A 20,617-nucleotide genomic window follows, 5' to 3' on the forward strand; every position below is an offset into this window, starting at 1 on the left:
CTAAATTTTATGGAATCCAAAAATGGGAAGTGTCAATGGGGACGGTAAAAGATCACCTGGTAACACAGATCTATAGAGGACTTGTGTACTGTCAACCTTTCAAGGGATGATGCAGAAACTGCTGTCTTTGATCGCCAGCAATGGCATTCTGTTGTCACTCGATGCACCAAAAGGCGTGGGAGGACCTAACTCTTAGTAATGCTTTTCTAGTATGGGAGAAAACCCACTTAAAAATAGCAGAACATATAAACTTGCAGATTTTGCCCTTAGTTGGATTAGAACACAGGACCCCAGCACTGCAAGGGAACAGTGCTAACCACTGAGATCCGGGCCCCAATGGCTGAGGTTGAAAAAGGCCCTACTACCGCATGCAAAGGACAGTAATACTGGTTTATAAGTCACATGATAGTTCAATGCTGTCCTTAGGTTGGTTGGTGCACTGTGCAGTACCATACAGAGCCAAAATAATAAACTCACACTGTGCCCAATTAATATACTCAAGTAAACCTGCCCAGCCAATAGACTGGGGAAGCTCCGTATGCCCAGGTTTCCTTAGGTTCACCAATGGCCTTGAAATGCATTAATACATCCATGGCCCATTTAGTAACACTGAATCACAAGATGTGCAAAACTAAACATGGTCCCTAAGGTTTATGGTCACGTTGGAGAAGATGCAACTCAACCTCAGCGTTAATGTTTCCCCATCCCCAAGTATCTTTTTGAAACAGGCTGGAACTGGAGTACTTCGAGGAAACCCATTCGAGCACGGAAAAACTTGGGCAGCTCCGAATGTCCAGGAAATCAGACCTAATGGTTCCCCCTTCAGTAGTAACGGGTCAGATGGCATGCCTTTTGCATACCCCTATGATCATGGTTGCTGGGGGATGTGATACGTATGGTCATCATGGATTTTCTAGCTCTTCCTCTGCTGATATCTGTGACCTCACACTCCTCATACCCAAATATAATCTATCAGGTTAATTAGACATCTAGCAGGCATCATTGCAACACATGTAATAGCAATAAGGTGATTTGTGCACTCAACATTATATTGCCCCAGGGTTTAGTTGGGCTATTTGAAGTGGCCATTGTGTCACATTTTGCCTTCACACTGAAGATGATAATATAATAGAAACCCCGTAACCTCTGGACAGATTTACGGTTATTTAAAGAATATTGAAAATGTAATTAAATGTGCAACTCCATAACACAAAATGGTCCGATAATTGTCACATTTCTGGTGCATGTCTGCTCTAATGGGTTGAGAGTAGACCATAAATCAGTCTTCCAGGCCACCTCATCTCGTAATGGTTTTGTGAGGGGACCTGATCTCCTTGTGATGGTATTATAAATGGCACTTGGAGGTGGAGGGGAGCTATTATAGCTATTGTAATTACACCTCTGCCCATATAGGTCCCCTACCAGACAATTCAGCTAAATCTCCACACAAGTGACCGTCCATTTTCCATTTCGGAAACTGTAGCTACAGAGTCATGAATAGACCTTAGGCCAGATGATAGAATAGCCAAAGGGGACAATTGCCAATGGGCCTCCACCAACCTTCAGCCAGCCCTGATAGGCATAATTCACCCCTATCTTCGCTGTTCACTCTCTAGATGCCTTGATTATCCAGTAGTTGCACGACTCAAGAATCTGCAGATATCCCACATTTAGCGCACATTACACCAGGGAGCATATAGGGTGAGACATTAGAAGTGAATTTACCTCACATGAGTTGATCTGGTTTGAACCCAGTCCCTGCTTTTTGCATCAGACGGTAAATTAACATTATCAACGAGGTCTCCAGAGATGGACGGCTCGACTTGAGCATAACGAATATTACTTTCCTTCATTGTGCTTAATAAACCCTCTTGAGACCTGGAAACAGTTCAGCAGCAAATACTATATAGGCGATGCCAAGGACACTGCAAACAAGCGGCAGGAGTTTAATGTATGAATATTTGATCGTCCATCACTTATAATAAGACGATCGTATGCTGCAAGTCAACTTTAAGAGGATGACTTGGACTTGTTTAATTGCTGCTGTATGTAGCCTGCTGCGGAGAATGGATGAATGAAGTTAATCATAATGTGTCCTTACCAAATGGCACCAAACCCAACGGGACACATGTAGGCCAAGTTTTAACTTAGAGCAAGTCATAGATGCTTCCATAAGTGCCCCCGCCATATGTGTAATTCCTTTAAGTGCCCCGTCCACAGATGTGTCTCCATAAATACCCTAGTCACAAATGATCCCATAAGTGCTACATCGAAGGTTGTTCCTGGAAATTTCCTAATCACACATGTGCCCCCATAATTGCCCAAAAAGCCTCCCATAAGTGTCCAAGCCTGAAGGTCCTTTTATATGGACTAATATATATGGGCCTGAATATTCCTCTAAATGCTCCTTCACCCAGCTATCGGGCTAATTTGACCACTGGTAGACCAGCAAAATAGGCCGTCAGAACCTTACTTGGTTCTTGAGCACCTCTCTTAAATCCAGCACACCAGTACACCATTCCATTTATCGTTATTCCTCTCTTGTTGACACTATGCCAGATTTCTCCTCTTTTTCTCAAGGTAGATGTGCCCCAGACACAGATGCCCCCATAAATGTCAAGACCTTAGGTGGCCACATAAGATCTTACTAATAAATGTGTCTATAAGTGCCCAAGTCACAACTACTTTTGTAAGTATCCCCATCACAGATGTGCCCTCATCAGTATCAAAGCCACAGATGCCCTCCTAAGTGCCCCAACCTAAGGTGGTTCCATGAGTGCCATATTAACTGATGTGCACAATAAGTTCCTCAGCGACAGACACTTCCACAAGTGCCCCAATCTTTAATAACGCCATAAATGCCACATTGATTAATGTGTCCCCATAAGTGTACAAGCAACAGATACTTCTATAAGTGTCACAGCCTTAGATACCCCTGTAAGTTCCTCCATCACAAACCCTTATGCACCTGTTGTCTTTAAATGGGTTGTTCAGTTGTAAACCATTGATGGTCTATCAGCAGTATAGGTCATCAATTGTAGATTAATGGGGGTCTGTTGCCATGGACCCCTGCCAATCAGTTGTTTTCTGGGCTGGAGAACTTGTGCACTGAGCTGTTTTATGCAGGAAGCACACAGCTCCATTCTGACTGCAGTGGCCAGGCTTGGTATTGCAGGCCTTGCTTGAATTTGTGTGAATGGAAACTTAGCCTGCAAAACGAAGCTTGACCACCGCAGAAATCAGCTCATTGCATGAACACACCGACCCAGCAAACAGGTTCCTGGGTGGCAGACCCTCATCAATCTATTCTTGATGGCCTATTCTGTGGATACGCGATCAGTAGTTTACAATTGGACAACCCCTTTATGTAACAACCATTGTTCTGTTCTCCTATGCCCCTGCCTTTGTGGTGCTCTCTTAAGTGTTCCAGTCAAGCCCAGTGGCTGGCCAAAGAACTCCAATGGCCCAGTCAAAAAAATTACCTTTGCTTGTTATCTACCGTCCACCATCAGATTGCCCACAGCAGCCAATTACTATGGTCCATGGTTCTTAGACCAACTGGATGTTGGCACTTGAACATTGGACGTTCTCTGCGATTGACATTTAGGTTGTGGCATCCAGAATACAAATGCACTCGACCGATGTCACCTAATGTGGTTGATTTGTATGCTGTTTTATACCTTGCATGCATGTACAAATAATTTTGTGTTCATGGAAATGCTCTATCACATAAAACAATCCAGATGAGCTTCAGTCCTGGTGGCATCTCCACATGGAGGACCTGTATCCAGGACCCCAGGTCATAAATCCACAGGGGTCCCACCTCTTTGACAACGGGTCCTGATTGTTTTGACAGATAAAGAAATAATTCAGTGTTTGCCCTGATTACATATGTGTTCTACATTCTCCATCTTCATCTGATACAACGGTAGAGGCATCTATAGAAGGTGATAAGAGATGAAGTGCGATGACCTCATGTTGTAAGAGGACACCCATTTCATTAAAAGCACGCGCTTTACTAGTGGGTGTTATTGGTGGGAGAAGGGGGGACAGAGAAATTTAATACCTGTCTGGGAGCGATGTCATCTGTCTGCTTTCTCAGTCTTTCCATATACACAAACAGTGAGGTCAGGGCAGGGCATGCTGGGAATTGTGGTACAACGAATGCTCTGCATAACCTCAATGCCTTGGATCTGATTTCTTATTGTGTGATCTTCAGTTAGTAATAATGACTCTAAATACTGTGCAAAAGTTTTAGTCCAGAAAAAATGCAGCAAAGTAAGAATGTTTTCATAAATGGAAGTGTTAATAGTTTCTTTTTGTCAATTAGCAAAATGGAAAGTGACCGAACAAAAGAGAAATGTAAATCGCATCAATATTTTACCTTCAGAACAGCATCAGTTCTTCTAGGTATATAGATAGAAACACAGTCATTAACTGAAACAGAAATAGCTGTGTAGGAGGCTTAAAACTAAATGAGGAAAAGCCAGTACTACAAAGGTGAGGTTGTGGAAGACAGTTTCACGTCACCGGTCATATACCTTGGCAAGACTAAGCACAGCAACAAGACACAAGGTAGTTATACTGTATCAGCAAGGTCTTTCCCAGGAAAAGGTCTCACAGCAGACTGGGGTTTCCAGATGTGGTGTCCAAGCTCTTTTGAAGAAGCACAAAGAAACGGGAACGTTGAGGACCAGTGCAGCAAATGAAAGAGACATCATGTTTACTTCCCTGTAAAATTAGAAGATGTTCAGCAGTGCCATCAGCTCAGAACTGGTAGAAACCAGAGGGACACAAGTACACCCATCTACTGGTTGGAGACGTCTGGCCAGAAGAAAAATGGCAGCAGGTGCTCTGAATTGATGAGCACCTTCATCATTCTGGAGGTGTTTATGGCACCTCCAGAAGGATGAAGCACACTTCCTCTGTGCCGGCGGTACGATCTCCCACCCTATAACTATGAACAGCCTCCTTGCTGCGATCCATCGTGGAGCTCCTCTAGTCAAGGTCGGGTATGAAGACAATAACCACAAACTGGACCACAGGAGAAAGTTATATGATAATCATATTTGCAAGGAGAGCTTAGCTCCACTGTAGGAGGGGACCCCCTTCACAGATCTGCATGCATTTCTGAATATTTTTTATGCTAAAGCGAACATTTATTCGCACGAGCAAATATTTTTTAGCTAAAGCAAAGCCTGCCCTCAGAGCTGGATTTCGGGATGTGGCCCCTCCTCTCTTACGATCTCCAACCAAAAGCCAGAAGAAGGGTGTAGTTGGTGGCCTGTTGTAGAGATGAAGAATGTGTGTGTGTGCGCTGCTCTTCCCTAAAGGGCATGAGTGGAGTTCTTGCCTATGGGCTATCTCCGCTGACACACATTCTAGAGGGGACATCAGCAGCGACCCCTGAAGTAACCTGCCCTGTGGCTTTTACTGGGACTACAGCCGCTGTACGGCCTGTACTGAGAGACTGCCTTCTGGAAAAATACGAACCGTAAGTTGTACGGCCTCACTAAGAGACATTGATAACTTATGGACTTTATGAACTAACTCTAACTATTGAGGACTCTACGGTTGGGAATGACCGTTCTCTGTTTATTGTTCCCAAGACAAGGGGCTTGTGGACTGTCACCTATTTCGTCCGGATAGACCCAAGTTGAACTGTTTGTTAATAAAAGTTTTGAGCACCGCATCATCTTCGATGGCTTTCTTTGGCAGTCACACTGGGTCCCGCTTCCAAGGGGGGTCTACAATGAGGTAAATCAGCACCTTGTACCCGATCTTTAGTGACCCTAGCCATGACAGCCTCATGTCCCTACTGCCTGAAACGCGGGACTCCAACTTTTACACATAGCCAGGTGCAAATTGAGATAAGTGACTCTGTAGCTCCTTTCACATTGGTCAGTGCGGCCTCCATCCCAGCAAGTGTTCCAGGGAACCCTGCACCTTCCCTTGGGTCCTCCACTCCTCACCACAATCCCCTGGTATCCTAGTGCAAGTATTCTAGTCTTCTTCCCAAGCCATCCATTAATGTTGGTACAATCCAAAAGGTTTTACTTAGCTATTTAACCCCTTAGTGACGGCCCCATTGCCTTTTTACATCCTGGCTTTGTGGGCTTTATTGCTCAGAGACGTAAAAACATGCATTCCCTGAGGATTAAAGCCCTGCAGGCTGTGGACATGACAGCTCCATGCTATCACATCCCGGAGGTAGCAGACAATGTGGAGCTGTCATGGGGGCCACGGGAAGCCCCCCCTCCCCTGGTCATGCAATTGGCGCTATCCATTGGATAGCATTAAAGTAAATAAATAGGAGGGTGCGGAAAATTTAAAATATTCTTGCGCCTGGCTACTAAACGTAGCCAAGAGCCTAGAGCAGCGACTGAGGGCCCCGGTGAGCGGACGCCGATCACGTAAAAGTTAAAAACAGTTGAACTTCATTTCTCTTTTCGGTTTGGGGGCCAGTCGTGCAGCCACACATAAGATTAGGGCCACAATGGGTATGTTTCTGAACACATGTCAAACAGGGGTACCCATTTTGGGGTGAAAGTCTTCATTCACGTGTGTGTTGTGCAAAAGAAACTGGTTTTAAAATGACATAATTGCCCAAAAAATGAAAATCGTAATTTTTTCCTTCTGCTTTGCTTAGATTAATTCAAAAACTGTGGGCTCAAAATATGCAGCACACCCCTAGATGAATTTGTTAAGGGGTCTAGTTTTCAAAATGGGGTCATTTGTGGGGGTTCTCTGTCGTTTTGGCTGCTGAAAGGCTCTACAAGTGGGCAATGGGGCCTAAAACACCTTCAAGGCTGCTCCTTTCGGTTTGGGCCCCGTTGTGCATACAGACATAATATTAGGGCCACATTGGGTATGTTTCTGAACACAGGACAAACAGGTGGATCCATTTTGGTGTGTAAATTCTCATTTTCATGTGCACTATAGAAAAAAATATGTCTTTAAAATGAAATATTTGCAAAAATATGAAATTTTATTTTTTCTCCCCTAAATTGCATTAATTTCTGAAAAAAAACGGTGGGGTAAAAATATTCATGACCCCCCCCCCCCTCAGTGAAAACATTAAGGGGTGTAGCTTTTAAAATGGGGTCATTTGTAGGGGTACCTATCATTCTGACACCTATGAGCCTTTGCAATTTTCGGCTTGGTGTAGAAAACAAAATGTTCTTCAAAATGTTGATAAGTAATGTTAAATGGTTAAAAAAAAACTAAAGTTTTTCAAATCTGCACCCCGAATAAAGTAAACAGATAAAAATATATATTTGGGCAAAAATCTGTACAGTATGTTTGCACATATTTAAGATATTACAGTTGAAAATGTGAAAAAATTAAATTTTAAAAAAAAATGTTCCCAATTTTGGCACTTTTAATAAATATTTACAAATTCTATCGGTCTATTTTTACCACCTAAATGAAGTACAATATGTGGTGAAAAAATAATGTCAGAATCACTTAGATATGCAAAGCCTTTACGGAGTTATGATATGTTAGTAACACTTGTCAGATTTCCAAAATTTGGATCCGTCACTAAGGGGTTAGTAACATAGTATGTAAGGCCGAAAAAACACATAAGTCCATCCAGTTTTGCCTATTATTTGTTCCCCCTGTTGATCCAGAGGAAGGCTACGTGTTTCGGGAGTTTAAATATTGGCTGTTTTAAAAACAGGAAATGTTGCAATTTTTCTACCTGGGACTCTCAATATGAAAAATCGCCCATACATATAAACAGATAGCAATAATGTTATTTTCTCATGTGACTTCTGTCCATATTATAATTGGACGGAACTCACAAGAGGAAACCACGTGTATAAGTATGGCCTAATACAGATAAAGCAAGTCCTTATATACAGCATCATAGTCAGAAAGGGCAACCAGTAAATCACTTTCTATGCAGAGTACAGATTTGTCTTCAGGGTCCTGTATAGAACACACAGTGAAAAAAACTGAAAAAAAACAATGAAGCCCCTCATTTGGTGTCCAAAGAAACAGCTCATCCTGGTACTGGAAGTGGAGTAGCTATAAGGATCGCAATGGTTACAGTTACAACCGGGCCCCGAAGCAGTCGCTGGTTCAGGGAGGGACTGACTAGTAACTAGTGTAATAAGACATGGAATGTGTGGATCTGTGGCATAGTGGACTGAATGGATATGTTGGAGGGGTTGGCTTAAAAGGAAGGGGGCGGACTGCTAAGATAACTAATTGTCATTGCGACGTAACATTAACCTGCCCGATATTAGACTTTATTTACATAAAACCCGAATTCCAGATAATTTTGACGCTATGTAAAATGTAAATTAATGTAAATTAAGAGAGTATGCAATGATTGGGGAATCTCATCTAGCCATAGTATTCACAATAGAGGCATGGAATGGTGGAGACAGTTGGAAGGGACCTCCAGGGTCATCGGGTCCAACCCCCTGCTCAGTGCAGGATCACTGAATCACCGTCTGTCCAGCCTCTGCTTGAAGACTTCCATTGAACACATCAGAGGGGGAAAGAGAGACACTGTTGCAATAAAAAAAAAAAAATACTCATTTAGAAATTGATGGCAGCAACATTTGTCACAAAAGTTGGGATGGGGCCATGTCAACCATAGTTACAACAGTCTGTAAATGTCTGGGAAGTGAGGAGACCAATTGCTGGAGATTTGGGAGAGGAATGTTGTCCCATTCTTGTCTGATGTAGGATTCTATCTGCTCCGCAGTCCTCGGTCGACTTTGACGGTTTTTGTGTTTCATAATGCGCCAAATGTTTTCTATTGGTGAAAGGTCTGGACTGCAGGCGGCCGGTTCAGCCCCGGACTCTACTTCTGTGAAGCCATGCTGTTGTGATGGATGCATTATGTGGTTAGTCATTGTCTTGCTGTAATCTGCAAGGTCTTCCCTGTAAGAGACGTTGTCTGGATGGGGTATATGTTGTTCTACAACCTCTATATACTGCTCAGCATTAATAGTGCCTTTCAGGATGTGTAACCTGCCCCTGCCATAGGCACTAATGCCACCCCATACCATCAGAGATACAGGTTAGTGAACTGTGTGCTGATAACAAGCTGGATGATCTCTCCCCTCTGGAGTCCGCAGGACCCGGCGTCCGTAGTTTCCAAAAAGAATTTCACATTTTGATTCATCTGACCACAGAACAGTTTTCCATTTTGCCTCAGTCCATGTTAAATGAGCTTTGGCCCAGAGAAGATGCCGGCGTTTCAAGATCATGTTGCTATATCACTTCTCCTTTGCAGGATACAGCTTTAACTTGCACTTGTAGATTGCACAGTGAACTGTGTTCACAGACAATGATTTCTGGAAGTACCCCTGAGCCCGTGCAGTGATCTGAAATACAGAATCATGCCTGTTTGTGATGCAGTGCTACCTGAGGACCCGTAGATCTCAAGCAGCCAGTATTGACTGTAGGCCTTCCATCTTGTTATCATTAATTTCTCCAGATTCTCTGAACCTTCTGATGATATTATGTACTATTTTATTTTTCTGAAATTGTTCCACAATTTTAGATGCAGTCTTTTACAGATTGGTGACTTCTTCCCATCTTTGCTTCTGAGAGACTCTGCCTCTCTAACATGCTCTTTTTACATACAGTTATGTGACTTAGTAGAAAACTGACCCTCCAGCTGTTTTTTATTAGTACAACTTACTTTTCCAACCTTTTATTACTCCTGTGTTGCTACCATGAATTTCTAAATGAGTTAGGGTGCCTGTCCACGGGCGTGATTTCGCCGGCGGTAAACCACTGGCGAATCATGCCCTCTAAAGCTTTCTATAGCATTGCTATAGAAAGCGCCGGCACACTGTCCACGAGTGGAGAATCGTTGCGATTCTCCGCTCGCGGCGAATTGGCCCAATTCTCTGCGGTCAGCCTATCTATCAGATAGGCTGACCGACGGAGATTCGGTGGTGGCTCCTGCTCCCGGGCGGCGGAAGGATACCGCAATGCCTGTGGACAGGGGGCCTTAATTTTTTTTAATGAAATGGAAAAATGTCTCCCTTTCCCCCTCCGATATGTGTTCTGTATTCTATTGTGAATACTGTATTGTTAGATGAGATTTCCGAATTATTGGATTCTTGTTTTCGTAAAATGTCTTTACATTTTTCACAGCGTCACAACTTTTTTGGAATTATGGTTGTGCATAAAGGGCTGTTTAAGTTATGTTCTAGAACATTCAAGGAGTGATCAACAACCATCAAGTGTATAGTACCATCCAGAGCGAATTGCAACTGTCAAGTTTACTGCACCCTGTAATGTGAACTATAATCATGAAGCATCCTATATAAGAATTGCAATCGAAAAAAACCCAAAAACTTGTGTTTAACTGATGCAGTCTTAGACTATTTCTTTTAAGTGTTATCCTTGATTACCTCTGGATGGGTAAAAAGTGCAAGTTATCCAAAAAACATATTTTTGGGGTTCAAATGGATATCTCTACATGCATAGGATGAGAATAGTTAATTTAGGAAGTGGGTTGTCCCTCCTTCATGTAGAGCACTGGTCTCTTCTCTTGAGCTTCCTCCAGATGTGACTCCTACTGCCTCCACCAAGTAGGATTATATACTTCCTGATCTAGTAATATATTATTGTCCTTGCACAATAACCCTCTCGGGAACCATCAAAGGGTTTTAGATTCGAGCCACTGACTGGCCAATGATTTTGCAGCTGTGAACTCTCAAAGGGGAGCAGTGAAGTTCACACGTGGTCTTCCCTGGAGCTCCTACTACTGCAGAGTTTTGTAAGTGGGTGGCCCTGTTTTAAGACATGACACTTTGTCTTAATAATTTCAAACGAAGCTGTTGTACATCAAAGTACCAGATTTACAGTTCCGATGTATAGAGCCTGAACTCGGGGCCAACTTTCACATTTGTAGGTGTTTTCACAAGATTTCACAGTACGGTTCATGAGCACATTAACTTTTTTTCCATTGTTTTACAGTTGTATTTATTGCCAAGTAGGCTATTTTCCGAATACCTCCCTCTATAGGAACTGGGAAATGTCTAGTTTTCATTTTTAGAATATTGCACCTAGGGTTGGCCTGTGGTAGCCTGGGGTCAGAAGCCAAGTAAGTTAAAGGGGTATGCTGGGTGTTTATAACTGATGACCCATACCCTGGATAGGTCATCAATAGTTGATGGATGGGGGTCCGCTGCTCGGGACCCTTGTCTATTAGTTGATAACCGGTGCAGTGGGCTGGGCATCATCTTCAGTGGTCACATCAGAAATCAATGGGAGTGTGCACGCTACGCTATGCTTCCTGCTCAGGTCAGGGTGTGATGTCCTAACCATGGACCCGAGTAAGAAGTGTAGGAGCAGCATTGTGCTCCCACTGATTTTAATGGGAGTGAAGCCAGTGCTCTGACTTCCTCCTCTGAACATTGATGATGACATTCGACTTGCTGAATTGACGGCCAGTCAAATGATTAATTGATGGATGGGGGTCCCAAGCGGGGGACCTCTGTCCATCAACTACTGATGACTTATCCAGGGGATAAGCCATCAATTAATAAATTACCCCTTTAAGTGGGAGTTGGAGGCCTGGTTCCTTGTTGTCTGAGAATGAGGGACCCAGGATAATGTAGGGGGGAACATATGGCTAAAAGTTTGCACACATGATGCTTAAAATAATACTCTGGTCTTAGGACAAAATTCTGTCCCAGGACCGGAGGGGGCAGAGGACATATTACCTGAACTTTTCCTTCTCTACCATTTGTCCAATCCGACAGTTCCGAGTCCTGGTTTTCAGACATTCAGTATGGCCCCCACAATTTCGTATCTAGCTAATGCACACAGTGCACTGCTCTCTGATTGGTCAGCTCTGATCATGTGAGTAGCGCTGGCCAATCGGAGAGTAGGTATAGTGCATTGGTACTCTAGCACTACCAATGCACTGTGGGGATTAAGTAGTCTGAAGATTGCATCGGCCATCTTGGATGGCCAAAAATAGGACCTGAAAATGGTGGATTGTTGAAAGGGCAGAAAAAAATAAGTGCAGGTAATAACGCCCCACTGTCTCCAGACCCGGGATGGAATTTTGTCCCAAAACTGAAGGGTCATTTTAAGGCTTTGATGAAGGAATGGCTGAAGGAGATTTCTGGGACTTGGGTATTGATGGCCTGTGTTCATGATAGTTCACCAATATCAGGTTGGCGGGTGTCTGCTGCTAGCAGCCTCTTCATTGCATATCAGCGGCGTACAATTTATAGCGGCGGCACCTGGTATAGCAGCTCAACCCTATTCATTCGAATGTGACTGAGCTGCTCTCAGGCCCACAATGAACTAACGTGATGTCACAGGCTTGAAAAATGGTCATGTCACTCACCCAAATGCCGCAGCCTCTTTAAACAGCGGATGGATGATAGACCCCACCAATTGGATATTGATGACCTATGGCCAGGATAGGTCATCAATATCTTAGTTGCAGAAACCCTCCTCCCCCTTTAAAGGCGTTATCCAGTTGTAAACTATTGATGGCCTATCCACAGATAGGTCATCAATAGTAGGTATGACGCCCTCTGATCAGCTGTTTGCTGGGTTGGTGTGCTCCTTTATTGAGCTGATTTCTGCAGGAAATAGATAGCTCTAATCCTACTGCAGTGGCTGGAATTGGTATTGCATCACTTCAATGCCTGCAATACCAAGCCTGGCCACAGCAGTGGGAACATAGGTGTCTGCTTCCTACAGAAATCAGCACAGTGTACGAACAAACCAGTCCAGAGAACAGCTTATTGGTGAGGGTCCTGTGCAGCAGACCTTTGCCAATCTACTACTGATGACCCCTCCTGAGGATAGGCCCTCAGTAGTTTTCAACTGAACAACCCCTTTAAGGATATGTCATCTCTACTGATATGTCTCTTTATTAAATACATGCAATAGCAATTCTGCAGCATCTTTCCCTAGATTTATCCATTATGCCATTACTCCGTTACTCCTCCTGGAAATAATTTGACAACTGGGTGTTACCATTCTTCTTGCTCCTAGAGTGTAATCCTATATACTCTGACACTGTCCAATCAGTGCTGATAGTGTTAGAGCATGTAGAGACAACACTCTATTGACAAGGGGGATGGTAACACCCAGTTGTCAATTTAGTCATTCATTTCCAGAATGTATAAGAGAGAAATAGCAAAATGCAGAGTTCTTGAAACGATGCTTTAGACTTGTTATTTAATTGAAATGTGAGTATTTTCTAAACTAGACATGTCAAGAGAAGACACAGGCTAGAAGCAGCAAATCTTCACTACTCCATTCACTGTAAACAGGCAGTCATTCATGGATGAGCGACTGCCTGTTCACACGGGCCGGTCGGGGATTCAGTTGTATGCAGCAAGAAACTGAATGACAAATTGTCGTTTGCCGGTAAGTCAGGGTTTACACTTGAACGATAATCACTCAGGTTCTCGCTGGACCATGGGAATTTGAACAATTTTTCAGCCCGTGTAGAAGGGTCCAGATTCCTGCACCTATGATGTCACATACATCAGTCAGATAACCCCTGCAGCTAATTAGTAGCCTCAGCGGTCATGTGCTCTACATGCTAGCGTCAACGGTGAGGTCAGTGATTGCTGACATCATCACTGAAGGAGGGCATCCAATAATATTCTCTCCTAATAACACTGAGTATTGTCCCTTAGACCATAGAGGTCAACAAGAGGCGAAGGACTTTGCCCAGTGAAGCATTACAGTATAATGATCCCCATCTAGGAATCTGTAGTGACATTGTAAAGTAGACATTGAAGCTTAGAGAACGTCTTCTTCCTCCGGGAAATCCTTACTTCTTGATTGACATTTGTGTCCTATCCAACAGTGTGATCGAGAACCAGAAGGACTTGTTGAACCTAACGCAGATGGACATGAAGAACTTCAGAGAGCTGAAAAATCTGTGAGTATTCGACTCCACGCTCCATCCTGTACTTGTCTCTGGATGGAGAAACATTAATTCTCCTTGTCATAATGTCTCTTGGTGCCATAAGGGGTAATAAGACAAATGATTCAGGAAGTGTGAGGAGAAGGGACACGACCTTGAGCCTGGGGTGGAATAAAAGGAGTATAATGAGGGCCAGAACGAAGATAAAGTTCACTCCAACATTCCCGGTTTCCTGGATGTAAGACAGCCTTGAAGGCCCATATTTCAACGGCAGCCAGTCTACATTTCTTGTGTCTGTTTCATATTAAATTGGCGTTAATATATTGTTGTAAATGGTCCAAATGTTGCTTTAGGCAGGAAGCATGCTACCGTATTTTGGCCACCGTTTTGCGTCTGTAAGGCTGGTTTTACATCTGCGTCAGAACCTCTGGCGGAAGGTTTTGTCACAGATCCGTCTCAAAATACTGGAAGAAAAAACACTGCATACGGCACTTTTTCTTCCGCTCAAAAGCTGGGTATCTGGGTGGAAAGCAGATGGACCCCATTATAATCAATAGGGTCTGTCCGGTGCTGCTCGATTCCGTCCACAAATTCGGTCATGGGGGTTCCTGCTTCCTGCTACCCGAAAGGAGCAGGAAAGCAGAGCCATGAGAGCAGATGTGAAACCACCCTGATACGGTAGTATGTCCCAGGCGGGCTATAGGTTTTAGGTATGGAGCTACATAAATTGAAGGAGAAGATGCTCCAGTCTTTGAAATAAAATCCCAAAAACCTTATATATAATCCAATAAAAACAATATAATTGGCAAAAAGGTTCAACGCTACTTTGGCATGACTAAGAACTCTACCTTCGATACGCATAGAGTTGAACATCGGGGTCTGTTTGCTGATTAGATTGTTTTCATTGGATTATCAATGAAGTTTTTTGGATTTTGTTCCAAGACCAGAGCATTATTTCCTTCAGCTTGTTCATACGCCAAAGATGGCGTTTCTTAGGAGTGGATTCAATTGCTAAGCGTCAGTTTCATTCTCAGTTGTAAAGGTGAGAGGAATGTATGATGCTCAAAGTTCAGGTCAGGAGACCCATGGTCAGGCCAGGACGCATTTCCGTATTATGGATGCAAACCTGCGTCTGACTTACGGTAGTGTGCCCTTGAGCCTAGGCATTAAAAATTCTCTTACTTTATCATAGTGCTTACCACCGGCACCAGAACCATTTTGTATCGATTCAATGTATAGCCGAATGAGCTTGAGCTACAAAACCAGTTGCAGCCCATAGACAAAAGTGGCGCTGGTTCTAGAAAACAAAATTGTACATTTTTCCTTTAAAGGAGTATTCCGTGCTTTAACTACTGATGATCTATCTTTAGGATAAGTCATCAATAGTTGATCGGCAGGGGTCCACCATTCAGGATCTTCACCAATCAACTGATCTACCGGCCCACTGTAAGTGCAGTGGGGTCGGATGTTTACATCAGTTGTCAGGGATGTAAGTGTAATAGACGGCTTCACACCCATTGAAATCAAACTGGCTGTGACCACCATAAGGTGCCGGAAGTGTAATAGGAGGTATCGCTCTCATTGATTTCCATTGGAGTGAAGCCATCTATTACACATTTGGCCCTGACTACTGATGATGATGTGTGGCCCACAGCAGTGGCTGGAGGATCAAACGATCGTCAAGATCAACCTGCACTGATCAACTATTCATGACCTATCCTGACAAGAGGTCATCAATACTAAAAGCACGGAATACCCCTTTAAGGATACTAATATTTCTGACCCAATGTCCTTCCTCCAAACAGGACCATTTCTAACACCGGGTTGAAGTATATCTCTGAAGATGCTTTTCTTATGAACCCTCGGATGACTCACATGTAAGTGAATTTTATATATTATATTTGGGCACTTTATTACATAAGGTTATCTTCCCTTCATAGGACAAGACAATAGACTCTGATCTGAACGAATATGTCACCCAAACATGACAGTTACCATGACAACCCCAGAGCAAGCATGCTATTCATATGACTATAGCACTTAGAAACTCTGGAGAGACTACGTTATTAAAGAGGTATTGTAGATACTATTACACTATTCACTCCTCTGTGATTGGCCAGCATTGATCACAAAGCAGGTGCAATGCATTTGTAGTCCCAACCTTACTAATGCACTATGGACCATTAAGTCCTCTAAAGATGGTGACGGCCATCTTGACCACCAAAAACGGGACTCCAAACCAGCAGGAACGAACAGCAGCTGACAAAATGATAAGGGGTAATATACCCCCTCCATCCTCTACTTTTGAGACAGAATTTTGTCCTGAGACCGGAGGGTCACTATAATGTCAAGGAAACCTTCTAGCCAAAGGAAACTGTCTATGGAAGACCATCCGCTAGCCCAAAAAGTCATTTGATGGAACGTAAGCATTCCTCTGTACCAGGAATGTTAAGTAGGTGGTTGGTGGCATGTTACGGCACAGTGATGATAGCTAGAGGCAGTACTTTTTTTTAACCAAACTTTACTGAACTGCGGTTAATTTTTCACTCCATAGGATGGTATTTCATACTTGAATGTTCCATATTTTTAACTGGAAGTCCCACTTAACAGATACAGTATATCCACATGTCCATATCAGGGGATCACTTTGGCGAGGCACTTTGAACCTCTCTTATGACTAATCACTGTTCTAGTAATACTCCATACTCATCATACTCTGTACTATATCCTCGAAGGTTCACGGCATGAGAACATCGCAGCCTCGTGCACTGTAGCTGCCAGAGTATATCGCCATCCTATGGGTCCTGCGTCACTGCGGATTTGCCCCCTGCATCACTGCGGATTTGCCCCCCCCCGTCACAAACACATAACAACATGTACCAAAAATAAGCACCATACTGTGTCATTATAATCCCTGCTTTGCACTATGTTCCCATATCACAGTCGCCTTTGGAGAGGTACTCCCTCAGTCTGCACATATCGGTATTCGTTCATCATAGTCCCTAATGTGCACACACTAAATTGTCATTGGACTGGTCTTACCTGTCCTACAGCACTGTCAACATCCCGGGGCCATGGTGCCATCTTCTCCTTCAAGGACCAAGTCCCCTGTGGGAAGGGAGACTCCCTCTCTTTCTATGCAGCTTGTCACTGTCCCCTTTAGCCCTCTCAGTTCTCCAGCTTTGGCCCATTATCATCAGGGCCCTTTCGTTGCTTGGCCTCTGATCGAATCTTCCTAACATCGGGGAACAGTGGCTGACAGACTCTCAAGCAGCCTATGGCCTCCTGGCTGCTGACAGTCTACTGCAACCTTCTGGTCTCTTTCCCTGCTCAGTGGCCTCCACCACTTTAATGCCACTTTGTCTCTCTGCTCTACTCACTGTAACTGCTGCTGGCTGCTGTTTCTCTTTGCCCCCTGTGACATATGTCCTATTATTTTATTTCCCCCCAGGAAACCTTCCCGTAGGGGCTTAGCTCTGCATTATGTCCTATGGAGGGGGTTGAGTCTTTACAGCAATGTCATGCTACCCATGCCACTGCTGACGTCGCCCACTGATGTGGGTGGAGCCTCCTTCCTCCACTCACCAGTTCTTCTGAGCACTTCTCTTCTTTCTTGCTCTCTCAGCTCTCTGGCGGGTTAGTAGGGACTTGAATTGGTGCTCCACATTGCCTCTCCACGGCACTCATGTTCTCCTGCCCTACCCAGCTCCCTCTCTCAGCTGGGTCCTGGACTAAAGGTGGCGGGTCTTCATCCTGTCAGCCAGAGCCGACGGGCAGCTCAACTGTCTAAGGGAAAGCATAGTAGCACTGCCCCGTTACAATGGCATAGACGGTATACACAAAATAGACCTATAGACTTTCCCACGAAAAAAATGCAGCCAATAGCGGTGGCATTGATTGTATCACTCTGTCATTTGTGGTTGGAGATTGGCTACAAATGTCACTGGTGGCAGTCACGTGACCGTCTCTGCTTACTGTAGGAGAGAACTGGTGGCCAATCCCCAACCACAAACGGCAGAGTGATACACTCAATGACACAACTATCAGCTGCATTCTCTTCGTGAGACAGACTATAGTAATGGGAAAACCCATGGGAGCCAACCTGGAAAGGGGCCCCTCCCCTGTAGATATGGAGCATGCAGTTCTACATAAAATAACTTTAAGACCTCCATATGACTTTCTATCAGCGATGATCTCCTGGAGGGCTCTCGGAGGGTTTGTGCTTCGTTAGGCTGATTTTGCCTCGTCATTAATAATATGGCTTATTAAGCACTTGTTTTGTTGTTTTGCAAAGTTATTAAGTGTTCTCATGGAGCGTTCCTAATTGCAGGAGAGCGTTGCTGGCACGGACCGCGCCACTAATGGAGTTCTCACCGATGAGGTGATTTGAATAAGTAATTAAATAAAATCAAAGCCCTTTATTTTTTTTAAACCTTGATGGGAATATGTTCTTCATAGGTAGGCACTTCTGCATCCCCTGGCACCATATTTAGCCTCCTGTGAATTTACCGGATTCGTCTTGGTATAGCTGGAACTAATTTTTATCATGGGGTTTAAATGGGGACAAAGCATCAATACTTATTACCTTCTTGTTTCGTTTAGAAAACCCCCTTTCAAATACCCTATCAAAGGGGTTGTACGGTTACAGAACAACACTGCCCCTATTGCTCCAAATGTGTTAAAGGGGTTGTGTAAACTATTGATGACCTGTCCTCAGGATAAGTGATCACTTATAAATTGGCCAGGGGCCATTTACCCTCACCATTCATTTCAATGCCTGCAATTCCAAGGCTGGCCACTACAGTAAGAACAGAGCTGTCTGCTTCCTGCAGAATTCAGCTTAGTACATAAGTGCACAAGCCTGGAAAACAGCTAATCAGCAAAGGGCCCAATAAAAGGCCTGAATGTCAGACACAAGTTACTAAGTTTGCCCTTGCTTAACTCCTAAACAAGTAAATATATGTCAAAACTGACACTTCCAGTGTCTTTCTGAGTAAATTCTAGCCAATCCTGATATATCACACTATTCCTTTCTCATTTGAATCTCTGAGCCGAATTTAATATGGCAGAGTTCAAAATGGCCAACGAAAACATCTCCTCCCCCCAAAAATGTATACTCCCTCCCAATTTATATTTAATATTTAATTAATATTTTCACACATCGGAAGTTAATTTTCTTTTGCCTCATCTTGTAGTGTCCCAAAACACAACGCAACAGTTCAGAAAAAAATGGGCCTTAAAGGGATTGTGCAGGAATTGAAAAAATACCTGCCATTTGTGCCACTTGTGAGAAACCCATCCAAGAATGTAACTAGGATTGGTTAAATGCAACTCTAGACTGTAAGTGGAGGGCGTAGGGTCGTTGGTAGAGGTGGAGTCTAACGCCACCCTGTTCATCCCTATCAGACTGAGTGTTCCTTTCTGTCAGACTTAGTGCCGTGTGCAGTAGACACCTCACCTTTGGTTTAGAGCTGCACACACGCATCCCAGGTATATTCTAGTATGGTTTCTCACAGGTTGAACGGATAATGAATATTTTTTCAATTCCTGCACAACCCCTTTATTATACTAAAATATGTTAACCCTTTGCAATCCAATTTTGGATTCAGGGTTTTCTAGAGGGCTTTCTCTTTCTGCCATTATACAATGGTGCCATCTGCTGGTTAGAGCCAGTATTGCTGTATGTGACATGCTGGAGAAGCCCCCGACATCAGACCAGCCAGTAATCTACAGTAAGAATACCCTGCCGGACATCTTCCACCATCGGAGCTGTACAGCCTTCAATCAGAATGTCTTCAGATGTCAGACAGTGCATTGGAAAGGGTTAAAGCAAAAAAAACCTGCAGAACTCTCATAACTGTGGAAGTTCTTATTCTTGCCTATGGGGGCAGTCTTATTGTAGATATCAACTTGAAAAATGACAACCAGTAGGCTGAGCTAGAAATTTGCTCTGAACTGCTGTCACTACTCTCCCCTTACTCTTCAGGGGGTGGCAATGAGCATCCTCAAAGATCATATACACCTGAGTAATACTTTGAGTTGGAACCGTCTTGATGATCAATATAAACCTTAAACATCTGGGTTCTCTGATTGAGTACTGATGTTAAGTACAAAGAACGTGGAAAAAGAAGAATTTTTGGGTTGTGATGGGAACTGTATGGCTTGAACAAGGATGTACAACTCATTACACATGGATAAATGAAGTCTTCATACTGCACTGAAGATTCCAAAAGGAAGACGTCAAGTAAAACACTCTCTCGAACTCCTTACCACCGCAATCATTTATGACCCATCATCTCAATTGCAAATGACAATTGCATAAACAGTCACAAACAAAATCAACATCAACTCTCCGATGGTCCTGTTCTTGTAAAAAGTGGAAGATGAAGGTCCCTGACGTTCTACAAAGGTCCATCATCTGTGGCTGATTATAATCTATGTTTAGATCTTGTAGTCATTTTTTATTTGTGTTTTTTGCCTTCTTCGTGTGCATCATCGTTTTACTTTGTTTGGGTTTTCAGTTCCCGTTTGTGATGTTTTTGGCTGCACACCACTAAACAGAGGACCTGGGGTCAAGGCAGCTCTGTTTTAAAGCACACATCATGGCCTGAGGATATCAAAGGCTTCTTTTCCTACATATACCACACACAACCTATCATTTTTTTATATTAGCTTTACTTAGGTAATTCCTTCTCATAATGCTAATTTCCTAAGAAAATCCAACAACCTTGCTTT

At 43.5% G+C, this 20,617-nt stretch overlaps 1 protein-coding gene across 1 annotated transcript in view; it reads left to right on the forward strand.

The window, feature by feature from the left end:
• The window catches only part of NTRK1 (neurotrophic receptor tyrosine kinase 1), an 87,134-nt gene that overhangs the window by 19,685 nt on the left and 46,832 nt on the right, over positions 1–20,617 (forward strand). Inside the window, exons 2-3 of the mRNA XM_066609148.1 lie at positions 13,823–13,897; positions 15,688–15,759. Of these exons, the coding sequence (XP_066465245.1) occupies positions 13,823–13,897; positions 15,688–15,759 (147 nt within the window). The remainder of the gene's footprint in view (positions 1–13,822; positions 13,898–15,687; positions 15,760–20,617) is intronic.

This window comes from Eleutherodactylus coqui, chromosome 6 (assembly GCF_035609145.1).
Source record: "Eleutherodactylus coqui strain aEleCoq1 chromosome 6, aEleCoq1.hap1, whole genome shotgun sequence".
Classification (NCBI taxonomy): Eukaryota; Metazoa; Chordata; class Amphibia; order Anura; family Eleutherodactylidae; genus Eleutherodactylus; species Eleutherodactylus coqui.